General features: G+C 39.0%; 4 protein-coding genes across 6 annotated transcripts; 2 read left to right on the forward strand and 2 right to left on the reverse strand.

Annotated features, from left to right (window-relative positions):
• Positions 1-45: 45 nt before the first annotated feature.
• Positions 46-2,209, forward strand: LOC103951245 (probable methyltransferase At1g29790). Of its 2 annotated transcripts, none has more exons than XM_009362570.3 (2): positions 46-1,219; positions 1,931-2,209. In XM_009362570.3, the coding sequence occupies exon 1, from the start codon at positions 81-83 to the stop codon at positions 1,203-1,205; it is 1,125 nt and encodes a 374-aa protein (XP_009360845.2). In that variant the 5' UTR covers positions 46-80; the 3' UTR covers positions 1,206-1,219; positions 1,931-2,209. The 2 variants fall into 2 exon arrangements, with proteins under 2 accessions (XP_009360845.2, XP_048447331.1); XM_048591374.1 differs by lacking the exon at positions 1,931-2,209 and adding an exon at positions 1,431-1,727.
• Positions 2,210-2,604: 395 nt separating this feature from the next.
• On the reverse strand, positions 2,605-5,368 carry LOC103951244 (pterin-4-alpha-carbinolamine dehydratase 2, mitochondrial-like). Its single transcript, XM_048591375.1, has 6 exons — positions 5,233-5,368; positions 5,105-5,151; positions 3,858-4,002; positions 3,642-3,765; positions 3,444-3,512; positions 2,605-2,932 (listed from the first exon to the last, which is right to left on the reverse strand). The coding sequence occupies exons 1-6, from the start codon at positions 5,251-5,253 to the stop codon at positions 2,844-2,846; spliced, it is 495 nt and encodes a 164-aa protein (XP_048447332.1). The 5' UTR covers positions 5,254-5,368; the 3' UTR covers positions 2,605-2,843.
• An 81-nt stretch (positions 5,369-5,449) lies between these two features.
• On the forward strand, positions 5,450-8,047 carry LOC103945055 (coatomer subunit zeta-2). Its single transcript, XM_009355559.3, has 6 exons — positions 5,450-5,590; positions 6,632-6,794; positions 6,938-7,085; positions 7,172-7,249; positions 7,489-7,573; positions 7,689-8,047. The coding sequence occupies exons 1-6, from the start codon at positions 5,588-5,590 to the stop codon at positions 7,746-7,748; spliced, it is 537 nt and encodes a 178-aa protein (XP_009353834.1). The 5' UTR covers positions 5,450-5,587; the 3' UTR covers positions 7,749-8,047.
• Positions 7,879-11,778, reverse strand: LOC103945054 (zinc transport protein ZntB-like). 2 transcript variants are annotated; one of them, XM_048591373.1, is made up of 7 exons: positions 11,468-11,778; positions 10,321-11,066; positions 9,961-10,149; positions 9,762-9,853; positions 9,497-9,556; positions 9,324-9,393; positions 7,879-8,695 (listed from the first exon to the last, which is right to left on the reverse strand). In XM_048591373.1, the coding sequence occupies exons 2-7, from the start codon at positions 10,960-10,962 to the stop codon at positions 8,099-8,101; spliced, it is 1,650 nt and encodes a 549-aa protein (XP_048447330.1). In that variant the 5' UTR covers positions 10,963-11,066; positions 11,468-11,778; the 3' UTR covers positions 7,879-8,098. The 2 variants fall into 2 exon arrangements, with proteins under 2 accessions (XP_048447330.1, XP_009353831.2); XM_009355556.3 differs by having other exon boundaries at positions 10,321-11,038; positions 11,468-11,776.
• Positions 11,779-18,887: the final 7,109 nt, after the last annotated feature.

Here is an 18,887-nt window from a genome sequence, read left to right on the forward strand (position 1 = left end):
AGAGAGAGAGAGAGAGAGAGAGTGAGTGAGAGTGAGGACAGCGAGAGATCAAAACCCAGGAGAAACAGAGAGTGAAGCAAATGGGAGTGACAATGGGTCTGAATCTGCTGCTGCTGATGGCTATGGTGGCCACCAACATACTCTCACTCTACCACCTCTCCTCCACTCTCCAAACCCCAAAACCCCCAACTCCCCAGCCAGTCCCTGACCACCTCCTCCACCAGCTCCACACATTACGCGCCACCATCAACCACCTCACGCGCGACCACCCTTCACCATCAACCGCCACCGCCAAAACAACCAAACCCGACATCCCCTCAGATCTTCTCCTCTACTCTCAGCTCTCCCCCATCGCCTCCTCCTGCCACAACCACCCTGACCTCGTCCACAAGTACATGACCTACACCCCCTTCTCTCTCTGCCCACTAGACTCCGACCTTGCCGAGGCACTCATTCTCCGCGGCTGCCACCCGCTCCCCCGCCGCCGATGCTTCACAAGAACCCCACCAAAACCCACTTCTTCTCTCCCCCTGAATCCGTTTCCTCCTTCGCTTCCGGACTCCAATGTCTTGTGGGACAAGTATTCCTGCAAAAGCTTCAGCTGCCTCGGCGGCAAAAACCCCAACTTGGGCTTCGACCTGCCTCACGAAGTGTCCAATTTCATGACTTACAAGTCGGAGCTCGACCTCCCAATCCCTCAGCTCTTCCAAATCGCCAAAGCCGCCAACTCGGTCCTCCGTCTCGGCGTCGACATCGGCGGCGGAACTGGGACTTTCGCGGCGAGGATGAAGCTTTACAATGTCACCGTTGTCACGACCACGATGAACCTCGGAATCCCCAACAATGAGGCGGTGGCGCTGAGAGGGTTGGTCCCAATTCACGCGCCGCTGCAGCAGCGGTTGCCAGTGTTCGACGGGGTGGTGGATCTGGTGCGGTGCGCGCACGCAGTGAACCGGTGGATACCGGTGACGGCATTAGAGTTTTTGCTGTTTGATGCGGATAGAGTGTTGAGGGGAGGAGGGTACTTGTGGTTGGATAAATTTTTCAGCAAGGGGGTGGATCTTGAGAAGGTTTTTGGACCGTTGATTGGGAAATTGGGGTACAGGAAGGTGAAGTGGGCTACTGCAAATAAGAACGATTCCGGCGGGATCAAGAACGGCGAGGTTTACTTGTCTGCTCTGCTCCAAAAACCCGTCTCGAAATGAGGTTGCAATTTGAGGTACCAATATGCTATTTATTTCCCAGTATGTTCCTTGAATCTGCAATTTTTGGTATAAACGGATTAGTGCAATTAGTTGGATCTAGCATTTGTTGGTGGTTAATTACTTCGTAGTTAAAATGTCAGCTGAATATAAACTACACTCGAATTAAGTAGAATGAGAATCGCGTTGTTGTCTTCGTTGGTTTGAAGTTTTGCGCATTATTTGCAGGTCTCTGATATGTTTTGCGTGATCTGGTTGTGGCATTCATGTCTTTGTTGGACAAAGTTCTATGAGATCTTAATACGAACCAGAGCCAGTCACGTTAGTTCTTTCGTTGCTATCATATAGCATGGTGTTCTAGGATGAACATGGCATTCGCCTTCGGTGTACATTGTCTTTAGGCCTCTTGAATTGCTGAGTGTTTGCTAGAATTTACTTGGTCTGTGAATAATCCAAGATGTGATACCTAGTAAACCTTGCTTAAAACTTTCGGAGATATGACATTGCAAACAATTTAGCGTTCTACTGTAATGTAACGTCGTTAGCAGTAGTTTTAATCGTATATGAATCATGCTCAACAATTTCTAAGTGCTCGGAAGTGGTGGTGTTGGATCATCGCACTATCTGCACACGGTGATTCAAACTAAAGGGAACCTTAACTGGTATTTTTGTGCTACTGACTGTAACTTACAATCTGACTGAGATGGGGTTTTGTGCTTGGGTTGCAGGCATTGCCGTCACTCGTTGCTGTTAACGAGCAATGAAACAGTACTCTTACGTTCTCCGATCTAAAGCGAGTTACACCTCTAGCTACTTGTTAATGATGTAAACAATCGTCAAACGTCGCAAAATTTGCAACGCTATCAAAGGTTCCCAGGGAGGGAGAAGCAGAAATTAAGCGCGTTCTCAGCCTTTGTTAATGGTTTTTGGTAGGATTACTCTTGACTAATTGTAATATTTATTCCAAATTAGTTCTTCATAAATGAATCTGCAGAGCAATTACGCTTTCCGGTAGGCTTTAACACATGAAGTAGCAACCACCACCAAAGAAAGGTTGTGAAACGCGTGGATTCCATGCAAGGCTGGGGAAAAAAGCAAAGGAAGTAGGTCATATTTTCTTCTTGTTCAAATGCAATTCCTTGTACGGTCTTAGCAGCAACCACCACCAAAGAAATTGGTTGAGAAAGAGGGATCACCTCCGCCGCCAGAGAAGCCGGAGCCCGGCAATTGTTGCGGCGGCTGATGCATTCAGTGCGTTTGTTGTAGATTCAACCAAGATATTTGTATCCTGGATTCAATCATGGATTCGTGAAGATAATTGTTTCCGTCGACATCTAGCCATTTTCTGACTTTTCCGGCAACGAACTATGAAAACGGTAGCAGTTTCAGAGACGACGGTAGCTTCAAGTATCAAAGCACAATTAAAAAGTTGGAACATGAAATCCCTGTCATCACATCACAAAGAAAACAGTTGCTTCAAGTATTTCTTTCAGGCACACTTGCTCAAAGAAAAAAGAAAAAAACAGTAATACACAATCTCCTACGACGCTTCACGTCACACCAGAGAGTCAAAGAGGATGCCCAACTGAAGACAGAAACTTGTTTTCCCATGGCAACATTTTCTCACACCGCTCCGACGGCTCAATCGGTAGCTTTCCGCCTCAGTAGGTGTTGCATGCTGATTCTGTTGATCTTAGCAGCAAGTATGAAGTCATTCTCGGTCAATCCACCTGCACAATTGCATACCATGTCAAAAACCAAATCTCATGTGCAATCAAATTTTCAAATGAATTGGCTCTTTAAGTTAATTGAACGACTTTCAGCGTTGTATTAAGGTGATCTCTAGCTGGAAAATATTTAGGTAACATTCGGAGTTCGGCTGGTAAGTTTCACCGTCTAGTTACACTGCAATTTTTGAGGAAATAATGGTCGATGCAGGTCAAGAATGCCAGTAACCAGAACCAAAACCAAACAAAAGTTTGAAATAAGTAACTGGACGAAGCTTCATGTATCATACGTTCACCTATTTTCCTCAAGGTAAAGCAAGAATTGTACAATACTTTTATTTGCCAGAAGCTTTAATGGTGATAGGAAAACTTCATTAGCAAAACGGTATATACACCGAGAGAAGGGGATGGAAAAACCTCACCTCTGCCCTCCAAGACGACCTAATGCATAATGGTTTTATTCAAGAAACGTGTATAAATACATAGTAACAATTAATTAATGGCGAATCCTTACCAACCGCATGTGTCCAAATCTCGACTGTTACATTGTTCCATCCAACTAGATGAAGATCTGGATAATGACCTGGAACATACACAATACGGTTTTCCATCTACATCAGACACATTCTATCTTATTTAAATTCGAATGCATTCTTCATACATGCAATAGCTACAACTACTCATCAGAAAACCAAAAAAAGCTTAAAAATACCTTCTGCTTCTGCAACATCAGCTACGAGCTTAAGCATATCCAGTCCTTTTGTGAAGGTCTTAACTGTCCATGATCTTTTCAGTCTCAAAGCATCACCTTCACTCACCAAATTCCATCCGTCCACCTAAACCAAATCTATTAATATTAAAAGAGAAACATACAAGTGTGTGTGCGTAACTGTGTATATAAGGTAAAAGTTAACTCTTTAATCGAAACCTTTGTGATTAATCCATTTGCTGCTTGTTCAGTCATGGGTCGCATGTCCTTTGCGTCGCAAGACACGCACTTCTTTATTAACAAATCTAATGCCACCAGAAAACAGTAAAAGATAAGAAAAATATGACTTCCCTGACAAACAAAGCTATGACAAAACTAGTACTACCAGATTTTGATATTATAGAAAAAATAACATCAATAAATAATCAATGCCGGTTATACGAGATAAGAAAACAACAATCATGGATATGCCCAGCAAATGGACAAGCAGGTTCCTTCCCTTTAATGAATAAGAGCTTCTATATTTTACTGGAAACCGTACAAGCTGATTAAGGAGGATAGACAGACACAGCAGAGATGAACCTACCAAGAAGTAAAGATTACACACCAGTTACCACAATTAAACATGGGAATAATTTGATACTTAGAACTTTTTCTCATAAAGGTCCTGGATCGATTAAGCAATATCTCAAAGCCGTAAACCAGGACAAGAGTATTTAGAATGGCCAACGCAATAAATCACAGAGGAATTGGGTATAGGCATGAGTAGAAAATTTAGTTTTCGGCCATGTGGAATAAGCTTTGCACACAAGAAAATTTAGTCTTCCCAAGGTACATCTCTTCTCGTAAGAAGGAGATAAAGCCAATGTCTAAAATTTTGTGAATGGATTCGTATGGAACAATGACGCCATAGTGGCTTCAATATGATTATATCAAAGTAATGAGATGTTCTACCGCGTGCTGGCACCACAAGCTTACTTGAAAGGTTTTGTCACATAAGTCGCAGTTCGGAGAGAAACTGCATTCGATTGTCAAACTACAAAAACGACGAAAGGTCTAGACGCAGCTTTGCCAGTGCAAAAAGTTCTAAATCCACAAACTGAGTTTCTACTGGACGACAACAAACCCACATTGACATAGTTCTGAAGTATCTCAAACACTCGGCTACCGGAACTGTAATTTAAGTACAAAATTTGTTTTCACAAAAGAATCCAACTCCAAGAAGTGCATGCATGCTGAAGTTCTAATTAAATCAGAGAATTATAAAATCAAAACAACAAAATTGAATGTAAAGCAGCAATCTTTCAACCTACAAATCTCAAATCTTCATCAAACAACACAACAAATCACAAGATTAATGGCAAACAAAACATGGGTAAGTCGAGAAATTACAGAAAATTGAAATTGAAGATTCAAAAAACCATTTTTTTTTTTTATCATCATATAAAGGGCATGCAGGGAATTACCGTCCATGAGTTCCAGTGAAGCTTTGAATCACAGATGCTAATGGTACCTGTAAATTTTCCAAGAAAATTTCAGCAGAAGAGAAAGAGGAGAGAGAGAGAGAGAGAGAGAGAGAGAGAGAGAGAGAAACCTTCTGCAACAGTCGACTCATGAATGTTGATGTAGACTCTGAAAGGGGAGGCGATTTTGAACGGTGGGCTGTGATCAGATGATGCAATAGAAACTCGAAAGTTTGTATTTTTGCGCAGCTTCGCGGTTGGACGTGATTGAGAAAAAGGGGAGATTACAGAGGCTGAAGTGAAAAATCGAATAGAATTGGTGGCAAACATTTATAAAATTAAATAACTTGTGGGTTCTCTAGAAATAACGTAAAATTGAGTGGTGGGTTGGGGAAAGTATAAATGTGAACAAACGTGTCCGGAAAACAAAAAATTCCGCTGCTTTTTGCTTCTTCGTCTGAGACTCGCTCTTCTCCGCCGAACAAAATGGTCAGTTTCTTTCTCACTCTTCCGCTTTCTCTCTCTTAAAATTCCAATTGATTTACCAAAATTTTAGGGCTAGGATTTAGGGTTAGGGATTAGACATTGTTATCAGCTTCTTGATCTGTATGTGAGTGGAATAATTGGGGTCGGATCCAAGTTCCTTAGAACTGGATCTCTCAGATCCTGCAACAACAACATGATTTAAGTGCATATTTTTGATGAAATTTGAAAAATGCAGGCATTTTTTAATTGGAAGATAATAAATTGTTCTGAATTTTATGTTTGTTTGTTCTTGGTAATTTGATGCTGTTAATGGTACACATGGATGATGGATCCCATTTGAATTTTTAAGAAAAAATTGGATTTGAGCGTGCAACTGAGTTACCGTAGCGGACCGTGTTCTCAGGAAATTATTCCACAAGATTTTTGTGTTTGTTTGATCTTGTTGATGGTGTTCAACAATGTAGTTGAGGTTATAAATGGATCCCGCTTAAGTTTTTAAGATGTTCAATATAAGCTTGCAAATGAGTTAACAGAACCAACTATGATCCCGGGAAATCATTTCTGTAAACTTGTAGTCGAACATATTCAGCACAATTGTGCAAGCGCAATGTTAGATGTACACACATATGCGTCATGCTTGTTCTTATCTAAAAGATAGGACATGTTAAATCTCGAATGCTGAATGCAAACGTGTTTATCAAATTAGAGAAACAACTCCATTGACTGGGTATTTGATTACACTCTCTCTTTACTGTAAGTTGCAATCCACATTACACCATATTTAGGCTTACACGTACAAGTAATGACTATTAACTTTTGTTATTGATGTGGTAAGAGTCGGTAACCATTTTAAGCTTATATCTAATTGGAAGCAAAACATTAGTTTTCCCTGATAAGCATGAATGAATGAGATATTTGACCCCTCAGTGGATGTAGCCATGATTATCTCCTTTTAATGTCAGTGCTGAAATCATTTGGTGCAGTGTATCGTATAATGATTCAAGTTTTGGCAATATTTAATCGGTTATTGGCTGTTGTTTGTAGGAGTCCTGCCCTTCGATAAAGAACATCCTCCTCCTCGATTCTGAAGGGAAACGTGTGGCTGTCAAGTATTATTCAGAGGAGGACTGGCCAACGAATACTGCCAAAGAATCTTTTGAGAAAGCCGTATTTACTAAAACTCAAAAGACAAATGCGCGGACAGAAGGTAATTTAAGCTTTAATTATTTCTGTACAGGTCATGTCATCAAATTATTCTAATCCCTATCAACTGCTATCCCCTCATATGCAGCATTGTGTTGTTTTGATTCGAACCACTTCCATATTAACTTGTTGCGTCTTCATGTACAGCTGAGATAGCAATGTTCGAGGGCACCATTGTAGTTTACAAGTTTGTTCAAGACCTTCACTTTTTTGTTACTGGTGGTGAAAATGAAAACGAGCTCATTTTAGCCACAGTTCTGCAGGGATTTTTTGATGCGGTTGGCATTCTCCTGAGGTATTTTATCCCCTTATAAAACTAGATAAATTCTCTACTCTCAAGTAGTTATATTTTTATATTCATTTTGTCTCACTTTTGTCCAGAGGCAATGTGGACAAGAAGGAGGCACTTGAGAATTTGGATCTCATTTTACTATGCCTTGATGAAATTGTGGACGGAGGGTAAGCCTATAACCTTCACGCTATTAAAGTTTGTCAGTGCTATTCAGTGAGTTCAATTCCCAACTTTTACATTTTTCTAAAAGCCTAGACTGATATAAGAACCAACGTTGTTGCAGTTTACTTGCAGAGAATAATGATAAATACGATTTGCATGTCTGGACCGCTTGTTCAGTTCATAAGTACTTTATTTCTTGTACAATCACAGCGCCCTTAGGCTTAACCCTTTCTTTTTGGTGCAGTATTATTCTCGAGACCGATTCAAATGTTATAGCAAGTAAGGTTGCAAGTCACAGTATTGATGCTGGAGCTCCGTTGTCTGAGCAGGTATATCCGTTGACTAGATGGTTAAACTCGACATGTAAAAAATACTAATTCAAAAACCGAATACTCCCTGCCACCAAATTTTATGTTCTTAATGCATATGTATTTCTTCTTACAGACAATAAGTCAAGCTTTGGCAACTGCCCGCGAACATCTAGCCAGACAACTTCTTAAATGATGTGTTGAAAGAGGAAAAGCAAGGAGAGAGGACATCAGTTTTATATGTTTCTGTTTCATCAGATGCTGCGATTTTATCAAGTTCGATTACTTCTGCAGAACTCGGTTAATTTGGACTGGTTGATGTCAAAGGTTTAGAATTCGAGATATACATTTACATCTTTCGATGAATTGAATGCCGAATGAACTCACAGGGATGTTCGAGATTGCTATTGTAATTAATTTTGTACCATATGCGATGTTGTCTTGATCGAGCTATAAACTTTAAGTAACACGGAGAAAATGTATTCTCTTCTTTTCTGTTTCCGAGAATCCGACTGTTGGTGTATAAAGAGTACACCAACAATTGCATCATACTCCTTGAATCACAACATAATCTGCATCACGTAGGAAACCGTTGCCGGCTGTAGGGGATAGATTACTGCGAGACGCATCTTTACGAACCACTTCATGATTCTCAGCCTCGTGCTGAAACATCTTAACCAACTCTTGAAGCTCCAGCTTTCTAACTTCAACCTGCTCTTCGGTGACCGGTTGTTTCAGCCCAAGGTAGAGCAGCCCTACTCCGATTAGCACGGCTCCTATAAAGACGAGAACGGCTGAAAATACACCGAATGCGTATGGAGCGTTCTGTGCTCCCGGCATTCCGTCAACATTAATTCCAAACAGCCCGGTGATGATGGAAAGGACAAGGCCGCAGCCACCAAAAATAGTCAGGTTGTGTGTCACTCGAAGGCTTCGATCCTGTAACCACGCACGAACAGTGCTCTGCATCACGTCCTGAATGGTAAATAAGCGGCCGCGAACTGCTTCTTGCTCGTCGATCATTTCTCTTGTGGCCTTTCGTATTTTCTCTAACAAGGTTCTTGCTGCATTTCCTCTCAAATGTTGGAGAAGCTCGAATACAATCTCTTCTCTTGCATGAAGCGACCACTTCACTCTGATAACCTGCAATAAAATTATGGAGTTTGCCAACAAAGTCTATTAATTTGAATGGCAGGGTAACCTCAATGGACAGTTAAACAAAAAGTTTCTACTGACTGCCTAGATGCTAAAACTAAATGTTAGCCGGACTCAATTTTCCACTTCAACGGGGAATGGGTATTCAAGGCCATAGGAAATACGATACCACATACATATGGTGGCTACGGGTTAGATATTATGTCTGTACCCAAACACCAAGTATACAGTTAGAACCGTAGAAATAACGGGAGTAGGGTAGATTCAATAACATCATAAGAACATATATTCTAACATAATTCCTGTTGTCCACAAAACATGAGAAGCTCTCAAAACCAATATCCCTTTCCGATTGACTCAGTTTCTTGCTTCCATTTCGATGTGCAAGATCTGTACATTAGTATATCACTCAGTCACTCACACAGCCACACCCCAATGGCTCTTAGAAGCCATTTGTCTTACGAGAAGTGAGATTCAACAGCTCATAGAAGTCATTGTCTTACTAAAAGTTCAGGTTGTTCATCTTTGGTTTATCCTTTCAAAAGAATAAACGTTAAAATAGAATCGAGCGATTTTTACATCAAACAGAATTTGCTAGCAAGGAGATACAGCATACCTGTCTTGATAGCTTTCTGATTTCTTGGTTGAGGATTACAGTGAAAAGATTCATATCCTCATGGTTTCTCCTATTAAACAAAGAAGGTAAAGTCATAAGTGAATTACAAACTAAATAGTAATCAACGAGGTAATATTACTTTACAGGGAATGGTTGCATGCATATGGAAGAACCTGTTCACAAATTTTAATTCAACCTCATCAGCTGCTCCAAATATGGACTTACGGAATAACCTGAAACAGTGGAGACATTGAAGGGAACCACAGGTTGGAGAATAAGAAATGACAAACACGTAACAATGCATACATAAAATTATGGACAACGGAATAGAATTAGTTGTAGTACATGCATAAGCCAACGCCAATAATTGATATGCCATTTCCACAGCAGGTAGGCTGCTGTAATTTTGCTAAATCAGAACGATAGTACTAAAGTTACCTGTCATCCCATCGAGTAAGGCGGCAAGCTAGATGTGCTATGACTTCATGCACTGTTCTCGGTGCATTATAGCCTCCAGTTGAAAGAAGTTCCTAACCAAAGCAAAGGATTAACCTACCAGCCCTTCAGTTGCATGCACAAAAAAATAACACAGTAAGAAGTTCAAAGCCACTGAAAGGATCAGTCAAAGATGAACAACCTGAACTTCTGTGATACCCAACACATTTATACTTGACACGGGCCCCTTAATATGCAAAACAGTTACAAGGAAGTTTTGCGCTTGCCACGATCGAAGAACAATGGGGATATCATCCTCATCAACAAATGGATTCCCAATAGACTGTCCCAAAAGCTCAAATAGCAACCCCCCGGCAACCCTAACTGGGACCTGAAAAGAGGCATCAAAGCATGTTCAGAATCAACTCTTCAACAAAACCAGATTCCGAAAAAGTTTAAGCTGAAAGTCAGTCACTTTGCTCCACTCCTGCCAATGCAACAGGCTTTACAAACCAATAGTACTAATCACTTAGCAATTTCAGATATAACAAATGCAATGTACCTCGTATAGCAGGTGCTTCATCCGGTCACTGATCAGTCGACTTTCATCTCTTAAAGCTAACCTAACTGCAGGGTGAAGCCACTGGGCATTGTTGAGCCATGCTTCAACTGTGGGGTGGCCTGCAGAGACATGGCACCACCAAATGGGCCCTGCTGGACGCTCCCAATATGGAGCTGCTAAATCTGCAACAGTGAAGTCATCTTCACCATCCATCCCAAACTGCTGAGAGGCCCAACTAGCATTAGCTTGCACAGTTTGTACAATTTCCGAAATCCTATCCCACCCAATTGGAACCCAATGACCACCCTCAAACCTTTCCATATCCTGAACTTGGCCTGATTGCTGGCTCCTATCTTCCATTTGGGATGGAGAATCAGAAAATCCGTAAGAAGGAACATGCACCCTCTCTTGCTCACCATCTATTTGTTGTTTAGTCAGGTTTTTTGAACCAGGTTTTGAACTAATTATTTTCTTCCGTCTTCGGATAAACTCAAAAGCACAAATAAGCCCATTTTTCCAAAGGTCACTCCCAGTCCCAGGCATGGGATCTCTACTAGGATAAATTCTATGGCTATCCGGGTTCTTCGTGTTATTGCAATGGGAAGAACTGTTCTCCCCCACTCTACTGTTGTTGTGTTCCATCAATGCACAGCTAAACCATGGAAGTTGCAATTCTCAGAGACAGGATTAAGCTGCAATTCTTGATCACAGCTAAATACTGCAATGTTTAAAAAAATTATCAAAACCTGTCCATAATTAAATTAGAATTTCAGACCATGGATTGCAGTTTGCACTCATAAATTGGGAAAAAGATTCAAACTTTCCATCTCCGAGAGTACAAAAAGTTTACAGACACTTCAACCTTCAAGTTAACAAACAAAACAATAAAACAAAAGAAGTAGCAATCAAACAAATAAACTCTACCCATATAAACAACCGAATAAGAACATGACCCAGGAAAAACAATTAAAAAATACCCAAAAAATAAAAATTAAGTGGGATAGAGAGAAAATAGTTCCTGAAAATTTAGAGGGGGAGAAAAATGATGAATTTAAATGGTAAATTATGGGTTCTTGAACGAATAACAGAAGATTTATATTACTGTTAATTAGGAGGAAATGAAATGAGAGGAGGAGGAGGAGCTTACCCAGGAAAGAAGGCAGAGTGTTGAAAAACCTAAACTCCACCAAGGCAATGCCTTTGTTTGATTTATGCAGGAGAGAAAAACTTTAACTATAAGAAAAAAGGAGGGACGTGGAAAGGCTACGAACATTGGTACAATTCGATGCTTCCCTTCATCCAAAAAAAAAAAAAAATGCGATGCTTCCCTTCATCAAAAAAAAAAAAAAAAAAAAGCGATGCTTCCCAGTGGCAGAGCCACTAAGGGGACACCAGAATGGTGTGTTCCCATCTGCCTTTAATTTCTTTCTTGGTACTATAGCAGATATTGCTGCTGCATATCAATTTAATACTCTTAAATTTAAGAGCGTTTTTAATTCAAACTCTTTTTATATTTCAAGTCACGCCTTATTTCTCTCTATCCCGCTGCAATGGAGCATTTACTTCCCCTCTTTATTCTATTAATTTTTCTTTTGCTTTAACTTATATTTTAAAAAAAATTGTAGTAATAAGATTGTCACTTAGTACTACGGTTTAATGGTATTTTCTTCATTTGTAAGTAAGAGGTTTTAATATCGATTCTCGTTAAAGGCGAATTTGAACCATATTATTGCTAGCCCATTGTGAGGCTAAATTCACCCCCTCCCCCTTCGTGTAAATGACATTGGTTTTTCAAAAAGAAAAAAAAAAAACACCATAAAACCCCTTCCAAATGCCTTGTAACGTTTTCTTCACGGAAAATATTTTGTGAAAATTTAAAAAAAAATTGCATTTTTAATTTAAAAAAAACATGGGTTTTCAGGCGGGTTTGGTGCACACAAAACGAGGCAGGACCCGTCATATGAACTGGGGCAGGGTCGGGGACGCAAAAAAATGGCAAGCTTTTGGTGTCACATCCCGCCCCGGGGCGGATCACTTCCCGAGCCCGCTCCACCACCGTAGCACGATATTGTCCGCTTTGGGCTTACCATTCCCTCACTGTTTTGTTTTTGAGAACTCACGAGCAACTTCCCAGTGGGTCACCCATCATGGGATTGCTCTAGCCCCCTTCTCGCTTAACTTCGGAGTTCCTACGGAACCCGAAGCTAGTGAGCTCCCAAAAAGCCTCGTGCTAGGTAAGGATGGGAATATACATTTAAGGATCACTCCCTTGGGCGATGTGGGATGTCACAATCCACCCCCTTAAGGGCCCGACGTCCTCGTCGGCACACCACGCCCAGGATTAGGCTCTGATACCAAATTGTCACATCCCGGCCCAGGGCGGATCACCTCGCGAGCCCGCTCCACCACCGTAGCACGATATTGTCCACTTTGGGCTTACCATTCCCTCACGGTTTTGTTTTTGGGAACTCACCGTAGCACGATATTGTCCGTTTTGGGCTCACCATTCCCTCATGGTTTTGTTTTTGGGAACTCACGAGCAACTTCTCAATGGGTCACTGAGACATAGAAGGATTATCTCATTAACTCATTTAATTTGGAAGACCAAGTCAGAGACTGCTGGGCGTCTCGCAGAGCGACACTCAACGAAGACGTTGAGACTTTTCGAAAAAAAAAATGTTTTTTGGATTAATCTGTCTTTGGGATTGCTCTAGCCCCTTTCTCGCTTAACTTCGGAGTTCCCATGGAGCCCGAAGCCAGTGAGCTCCCAAAAGGCCTCGCGTTAGGTAGAGATGAGAAAATACATATAAGGATCACTCCCCTGGGCGATGTGGGATGTCACATTTGGCACGCAAAACAAGACAAACTCCATGCACGCAAAGTGAGGCACGCAAAACATGACGAACTCAGTGCAAGCAGAACGAGTCAAACCCAGACGCACAAAAAATGAGGCAGGATACGTTGCGTAAACTGTGACACACAAAACGAGAGGCAGGCTGGTGCACGGATGTATGGCAGAATCGGCACAAGTAAAACGACGCAAGCCCGAGTGCCGAAAATGAGGCAGGCTCGATGCATAGGTCAACCATTGTTGCCCACACAAAGCATTGGTCTCAAGGATGGAGCATATAGCTGGTATCTATGTGGGGTGGGGTTTAGTTTTAATCACACTGGTTAACCATTGTTGCCCATACGAATGACTGGTGCCAGTAGTAAGGCATTTATAGGTGGCAAAATTTAGTTTTAATCCCACGGGTCGACCATTGTTGTCCGCACTTGAAAACAAGGATATAAATATAAATCTAAATGTATTTGAATCTAAATAAAGTAATGTAGAAGAAAAAAAATTCAATGAAAAAAGAAAACAATGAAAATAAATAAATAAAATATAAAATGATACAATCGGTACTTTCCTACTGATTGTATTTAGGAACAGTTGCTACAAAGATAGCGACTATTCCTCACACTAGTTGCTAGCATCATACCGATCATTTTTTTTCTTTTATTTCCCTTTCTATAACAACAAGCTATCATATTCATGTTTTTCAAAATATATTTTTCCTTGCAAAAATATGTTATAATTCATATTTGAACACTTATAATCAACGATTTAAAATCTAAATTCAAAGATATTTGAATTTTTTTTTATTTCTAGTAATTTTTCTTTTATTTCTCTTAACATAACATCAGACAATCATATTCATGTTCTTCAAATTTTTCGTGCGAGATCTATTATAATTCGCATTTAAACACTTGTAATCGACGATTTAAACCTAAAATTTTAAAATATGAATTAATAGTGGTTACTCACTTAAAGTAAATAAATTGGAATAGGGAAAGGTCGGTATCACACTACCGGTCATTGCCTAGTCGTACTTAAACCATTGTTCAATCTATTTATTTTCACCTTCGCCTCACCGTCAAGCTTTGAGAATTAAGGTAAAACTTTGCATTGAGATTCTTGAGGGTAGAAACCCATTTGACAATGTTTTGGGCCTCATTAATAATATTTTTCATTTATTTTTTTTTTTAGTTTTCGGCTTAAATGTTGTACTAAATATACATTTCTTACTCAGTAAATCATAAATCCGCTTCCGAATGCCTTATAAAGATTTCCTTAATGCTCACAAAAAATATTTCTCCAAAATAAAACGTTTGTATTTTTTATAAAAAAAGGTGGGTGTTAAACTCACAGTTTTTAGGCGGTTTTGAAAATTCGTACATAAATCATTGTTCAATCTATTTATTTTCACATTCACCTTACCATGAAGTTTTGAGAATTAAGGTAAGACTATCCATAGAGATTCTTGAGAGTAGAACCCCATATGCCAATGTCTTAGGCGTCACTACTATATTTTTCACTTTTTTTTTAGTTTTGGCTTAAATATTCTACTAAATATACATTTGTTGCTTAATAAACCATAAATCCACTTCTAAATGCATTATAAAGGTTTCCTTAATGCTCACGGAAAATATTTCGTGAAAATAAAAAGTTTTGCATATTTTACAAAAAAACATGGGTTAACGGCTATTTGAAAGACGCGTAATAAAGTGAAGTTTGAAAGTAAGCCTACTTCCTTTTCACACCTTTGTGGTTCTACTTTGGTATGGATTTGGCAGGTTGGAGTTTTCACTCCTGGTCATGTATGTCATATTTTGGATAAGCAACCTTTAGTCTCTCTTGAATCTTAGCTGAGTCCTGTAAAGCTCATTCTATAATTCATGTTTTTTGCCTCCCTTTTTCATTTCCTTGGGTCAAAGTGAATACGGATGGCCTTGCTAAAGGTATGCGGCTTGTGGTGGGGTTTTTCAAGATTCCACGAGTTATTTTCTTGGTGGTTTGTCCCTGAGTTTGTGGCATCATACTTTTTTCTATGCGAAGCTTCATGATGTCATCCTTTCTGTGGAGTTGGCTCATGCATGATTGGCAAACTTTATGGGGGTGAAAGTGACTCTTCTACTGTGATATTTTGTTTTGCTTCTGGTCGTTCCAGACTCGTTGGAAAAATTGTATTTCTCTTTTACAACACATGGTTTTTCATTACTTTCATACATTTCGATAAGGGAATGAAATTGCTGACAAATTAGCTAATTGAGAACTTTTCTTGTCTTCACTTGTTTGGCATGCTTGCTCCTCCTATAGAGATTCTTCATTTTCGAATTTATTGGGATGCATGCCTACAAATTTGTCTCCCCTTCTTGATCCAAAACAAAAAAAAAATTCGATGCTTCCCTTCATCCAAAACCAAAAAAAAAACGATGCTTCCCAGTGGTAGAGCCACTAAGGGGACACCAGAATGGTCTGTTCCCATCTGCCTTTATTTTCTTTCTTGGTACTATAGCAGATGTTGCTGCCGCATATCAATTTAATACTCTTAAATTTAAGAGCGTTTTTAATTCAAACTCTTTTTATGTTTTAGGTCATGCCTTATTTTTCTCTCTATCCCTCTCTGCCATGGAGCATTTACTTCCCCTCTTTATTCTATTAACTTTTCTTTGGCTTTAACTTATATTTAAAAAAAATAATCATGTAGTAATAAGATTGTCACTTAGTACTACGGTCTAATGGTATTTTCTTCATTTGTAAGTGAAAGGTTTTAGTTTCGATTCTCGTTAAAGGCGAATTTGAACCATATTATTGCTAGCTCATAATGAGGCTAAATCCACCCCCCTCCTCTTTAGTGTAAATGACATCGGTTTTTCAAAAAAAAAAAAAAAAACATGGGTTTTCAGGTGGGCTTGGCGAACACAAAACAAGGCAGGACCCGTCGTATGAAGAGGGGCGGGGTCGGGGATGCAAAATCATGGCAAGCTTTTGGCACACAAAACAAGACGAACTCCAGGCACGAAAAGTTAACGCAAGCAGAACGAGTCGAACCCAGACGCATGAAAAACGAGGCATGCAAAAACGAGGCAGGATACGTTACGCAAACTGTGACATGCAAAACGAGAGGTGGGCTGGTGCATAGAAGTATGGCAAAATTAGCACAAGTAAAACAATGCAAGCCCGAGCGCCGAAAATAAGGAGGGCTCGATGCATAGGTCAACCATTGTTGCCCACACGAAGCATTGGTCTCAAGGGTGGAGCATATAAGCTGCTATCTATATGGGGTGGGGTTTAGTTTTAATCACACAGGTTAACCATTATTGCCCATACGAACGATTGATGCCAGGAATAGGGCATTTATAGGTGGTAAAATTTAGTTCTAATCCCACGGGTCGACCATTGTTGTCCACACTTGAAAATAAGGATATAAATATAAATCTAAATGTATTTGAATCTAAATAAAGTAAAGTAGAAGAAAAAAATTCAATGAAAAAAGAAAAACGCAGAAAATAAATAAATAAATAAAATAGAAAATGATACAATCGGTACTTTGATACTGATTATATGCATGAAGAGTTGCTAAACAGGTAGCGACTACTCCTTACAATAGTCGCTAGCATCGTACCGATCCTTTTTTTCAATTTTTTTTTCTGCAATTTTTTCTTTTATTTCTCTTACTATAACAACAAACTATCATATTCATGTTTTTCAAAATATATTTTTCCTTGCAAAAATATGTTATAATTCATATTTGAACACTTATAATCAACAATTTAAAACCTAAATTCAAAGATATTTGAATTTTTTTTATTTCTATTAATTTTTCTTTTATTTCTCTTAACATAACAACAGACAATCATATTCATGTTCTTCAAATTTTTCGTTCGAGATCTATTATAATTCGTATTTAAACACTTGTAATCAATGATTTAAAACCTAAATTTTAAAAATATGAATTAATAGTGGTTACTCACATAAAGTAAATAAATTGGAATAGGGAAAGGTCGGTACCACGCTACCGGTCATCACCTAGTTGTACTTAAACCATCGTTCAATCTATTTATTTTCACCTTCGCCTCACCGTCAAGTTTTGAGAATTAAGGTAAAACTTTGCATTGAGATTCTTGAGGGTAGAAACCCATTTGACAATGTTTTGGGCCTCATTAATAATATTTTTCATTTATTTTTTTTAGTTTTCGGCTTAAATGTTGTACTAAAGATACATTTGTTGCTTAATGAATTATAAATCCGCTTCCGAATGCCTTATAAAGATTTCCTTAATGCTCACAAAAAATATTTCTCCAAAATAAAACGTTTGTATTTTTTTATAAAAAAACATGGGTGTTAAACTCACGGTTTTTAGGTGGTTTTGAAAATTCGTACATAAATCATTGTTCAATCTATTTATTTTCACATTCGCCTTACTATGAAGTTTTGAGAATTAAGGTAAGACTTTCCATAGAGATTCTTGAGAGTAGAACCCCATATGCCAATGTTTTAGGCGTCACTACTATATTTTTCACTTTTTTTTTAGTTTTGGCTTAAATATTCTACTAAATATACATTTATTGCTTAATAAACCATAAATCCACTTCTAAATGCATTATAAAGGTTTCCTTAATGCTCACGGAAAATGTTTCGTGAAAATAAAAAGTTTTGCATATTTTACAAGAAAACATGGGTTAACGGCTATTTGAAAGACGCGTAATAAAGTGAAGTTGGAAAGTAAGCCTGCTTCCTTTTCACACCTTTGTGATTCTACTTTGGTATGGATTAAGCAGGTTGGAGTTTTCACTCATGATCATGTATGTGATATTTTGGATAAGCAACCTTTAGTCTCTCTTGAATCTCAGCTGAGTCCTGTAAAGCTCATTCTATAATTCATGTTCTTTTGCCTCTCCTTTTCATTTCCTTGGGTCAAAGTAAATACAGATAGCATTGCTAAAGGTATGCGGTTTGTCGTGTGAGTTTTTCGAGATTCCATGGGTTATTTTCTTGGTGGTTTGTCCCTGAGTTTGTGGCATCATACTTCTTTCTATGTGAAGCTTCATGATGTCATCCTTTATGTGGAGTTGGCTCATGCATGATTGGCAAACTTTATGGGGGTGAAAGTGACTCTTCTACTGTGATATTTTATTTTGCTTCTGGTCATTCCGGACTCGTTGGAAAAACTGTATTTCTCTTTTACAACACATGGTTTTTCATTGCTTTCATACATTTCGAGAAGGGAATGAAATTGCTGACAAATTAGCTAATTGAGAACTTTTCTTGTCTTCACTTGTTTGGCATGCTTGCTCCTCCTACAAAGACTCTTCATTTTCGAATTTCTTGGGATGCATGCCTACAAATTTGTCTCCCCTTCTTGATGTGTGATTTTCTTTTTTTCCTAATTCTTTTGATTTTCTTAGTGTTTTGCATCTTGTCTTGTAGGTTCTTACCTTTTTTAAGTTGTATTTTAGAGGAGTTTGATCCTATGTCTCTCTTTCCTATTCAAGAGATGTAAGGTTTATGCTCTCTTTCCATGTATTTTATTTCTCTTACTTCAAGAGAATTGACGACTTTTTTTCTTTTCATGTCAATAAAAACGCCTAAGTTCTAAAACAAAACTGCACAAAAGATGAATGCATACGTTAAGCTTGACAACTTTAATGCATATGTTTCATTGGGAGGAAAACCATCTTTACTCTACTAAGATAAAAACAAACACGAAACATCCGAACAAGAAAACACAAGAGAAAAG

Source organism: the organism of the source record quoted next, unplaced genomic scaffold, assembly GCF_019419815.1.
Source record: "Pyrus x bretschneideri cultivar Hongxiangsu unplaced genomic scaffold, Pyrus_bretschneideri_v1 Contig33, whole genome shotgun sequence".
NCBI lineage: Eukaryota > Viridiplantae > Streptophyta > Magnoliopsida > Rosales > Rosaceae > Pyrus > Pyrus x bretschneideri.

Bases quoted from the DNA above. Each gene is read 5' to 3' on its own strand.
- LOC103951244 (XM_048591375.1), bottom strand. From the start codon at position 5,253: ATGAGTCGACTGTTGCAGAAG. The intron at 3,513-3,641 runs GTATTTTTAAGC...TGTATGTTCCAG, and splicing joins TGATGTTGCAGAAGCAGAAG to GTCATTATCCAGATCTTCAT. The intron at 2,933-3,443 runs GTAAGGATTCGC...GCAATTGTGCAG, and splicing joins GATTTGGACACATGCGGTTG to GTGGATTGACCGAGAATGAC.
- LOC103951245 (XM_009362570.3), top strand. From the start codon at position 81: ATGGGAGTGACAATGGGTCTGAATCTGCTGCTGCTGATGGCTATGGTG.
- LOC103945054 (XM_048591373.1), bottom strand. From the start codon at position 10,962: ATGGAACACAACAACAGTAGAGTGGGGGAGAACAGTTCTTCCCATTGC. The intron at 10,150-10,320 runs GTACATTGCATT...GCCTCTTTTCAG, and splicing joins TGAAGCACCTGCTATACGAG to GTCCCAGTTAGGGTTGCCGG. The intron at 8,696-9,323 runs GTATGCTGTATC...ATTTTATTGCAG, and splicing joins TCAGAAAGCTATCAAGACAG to GTTATCAGAGTGAAGTGGTC.
- LOC103945055 (XM_009355559.3), top strand. The intron at 6,795-6,937 runs GTAATTTAAGCT...CTTCATGTACAG, and splicing joins GACAAATGCGCGGACAGAAG to CTGAGATAGCAATGTTCGAG. The intron at 7,574-7,688 runs GTATATCCGTTG...TTCTTCTTACAG, and splicing joins GAGCTCCGTTGTCTGAGCAG to ACAATAAGTCAAGCTTTGGC.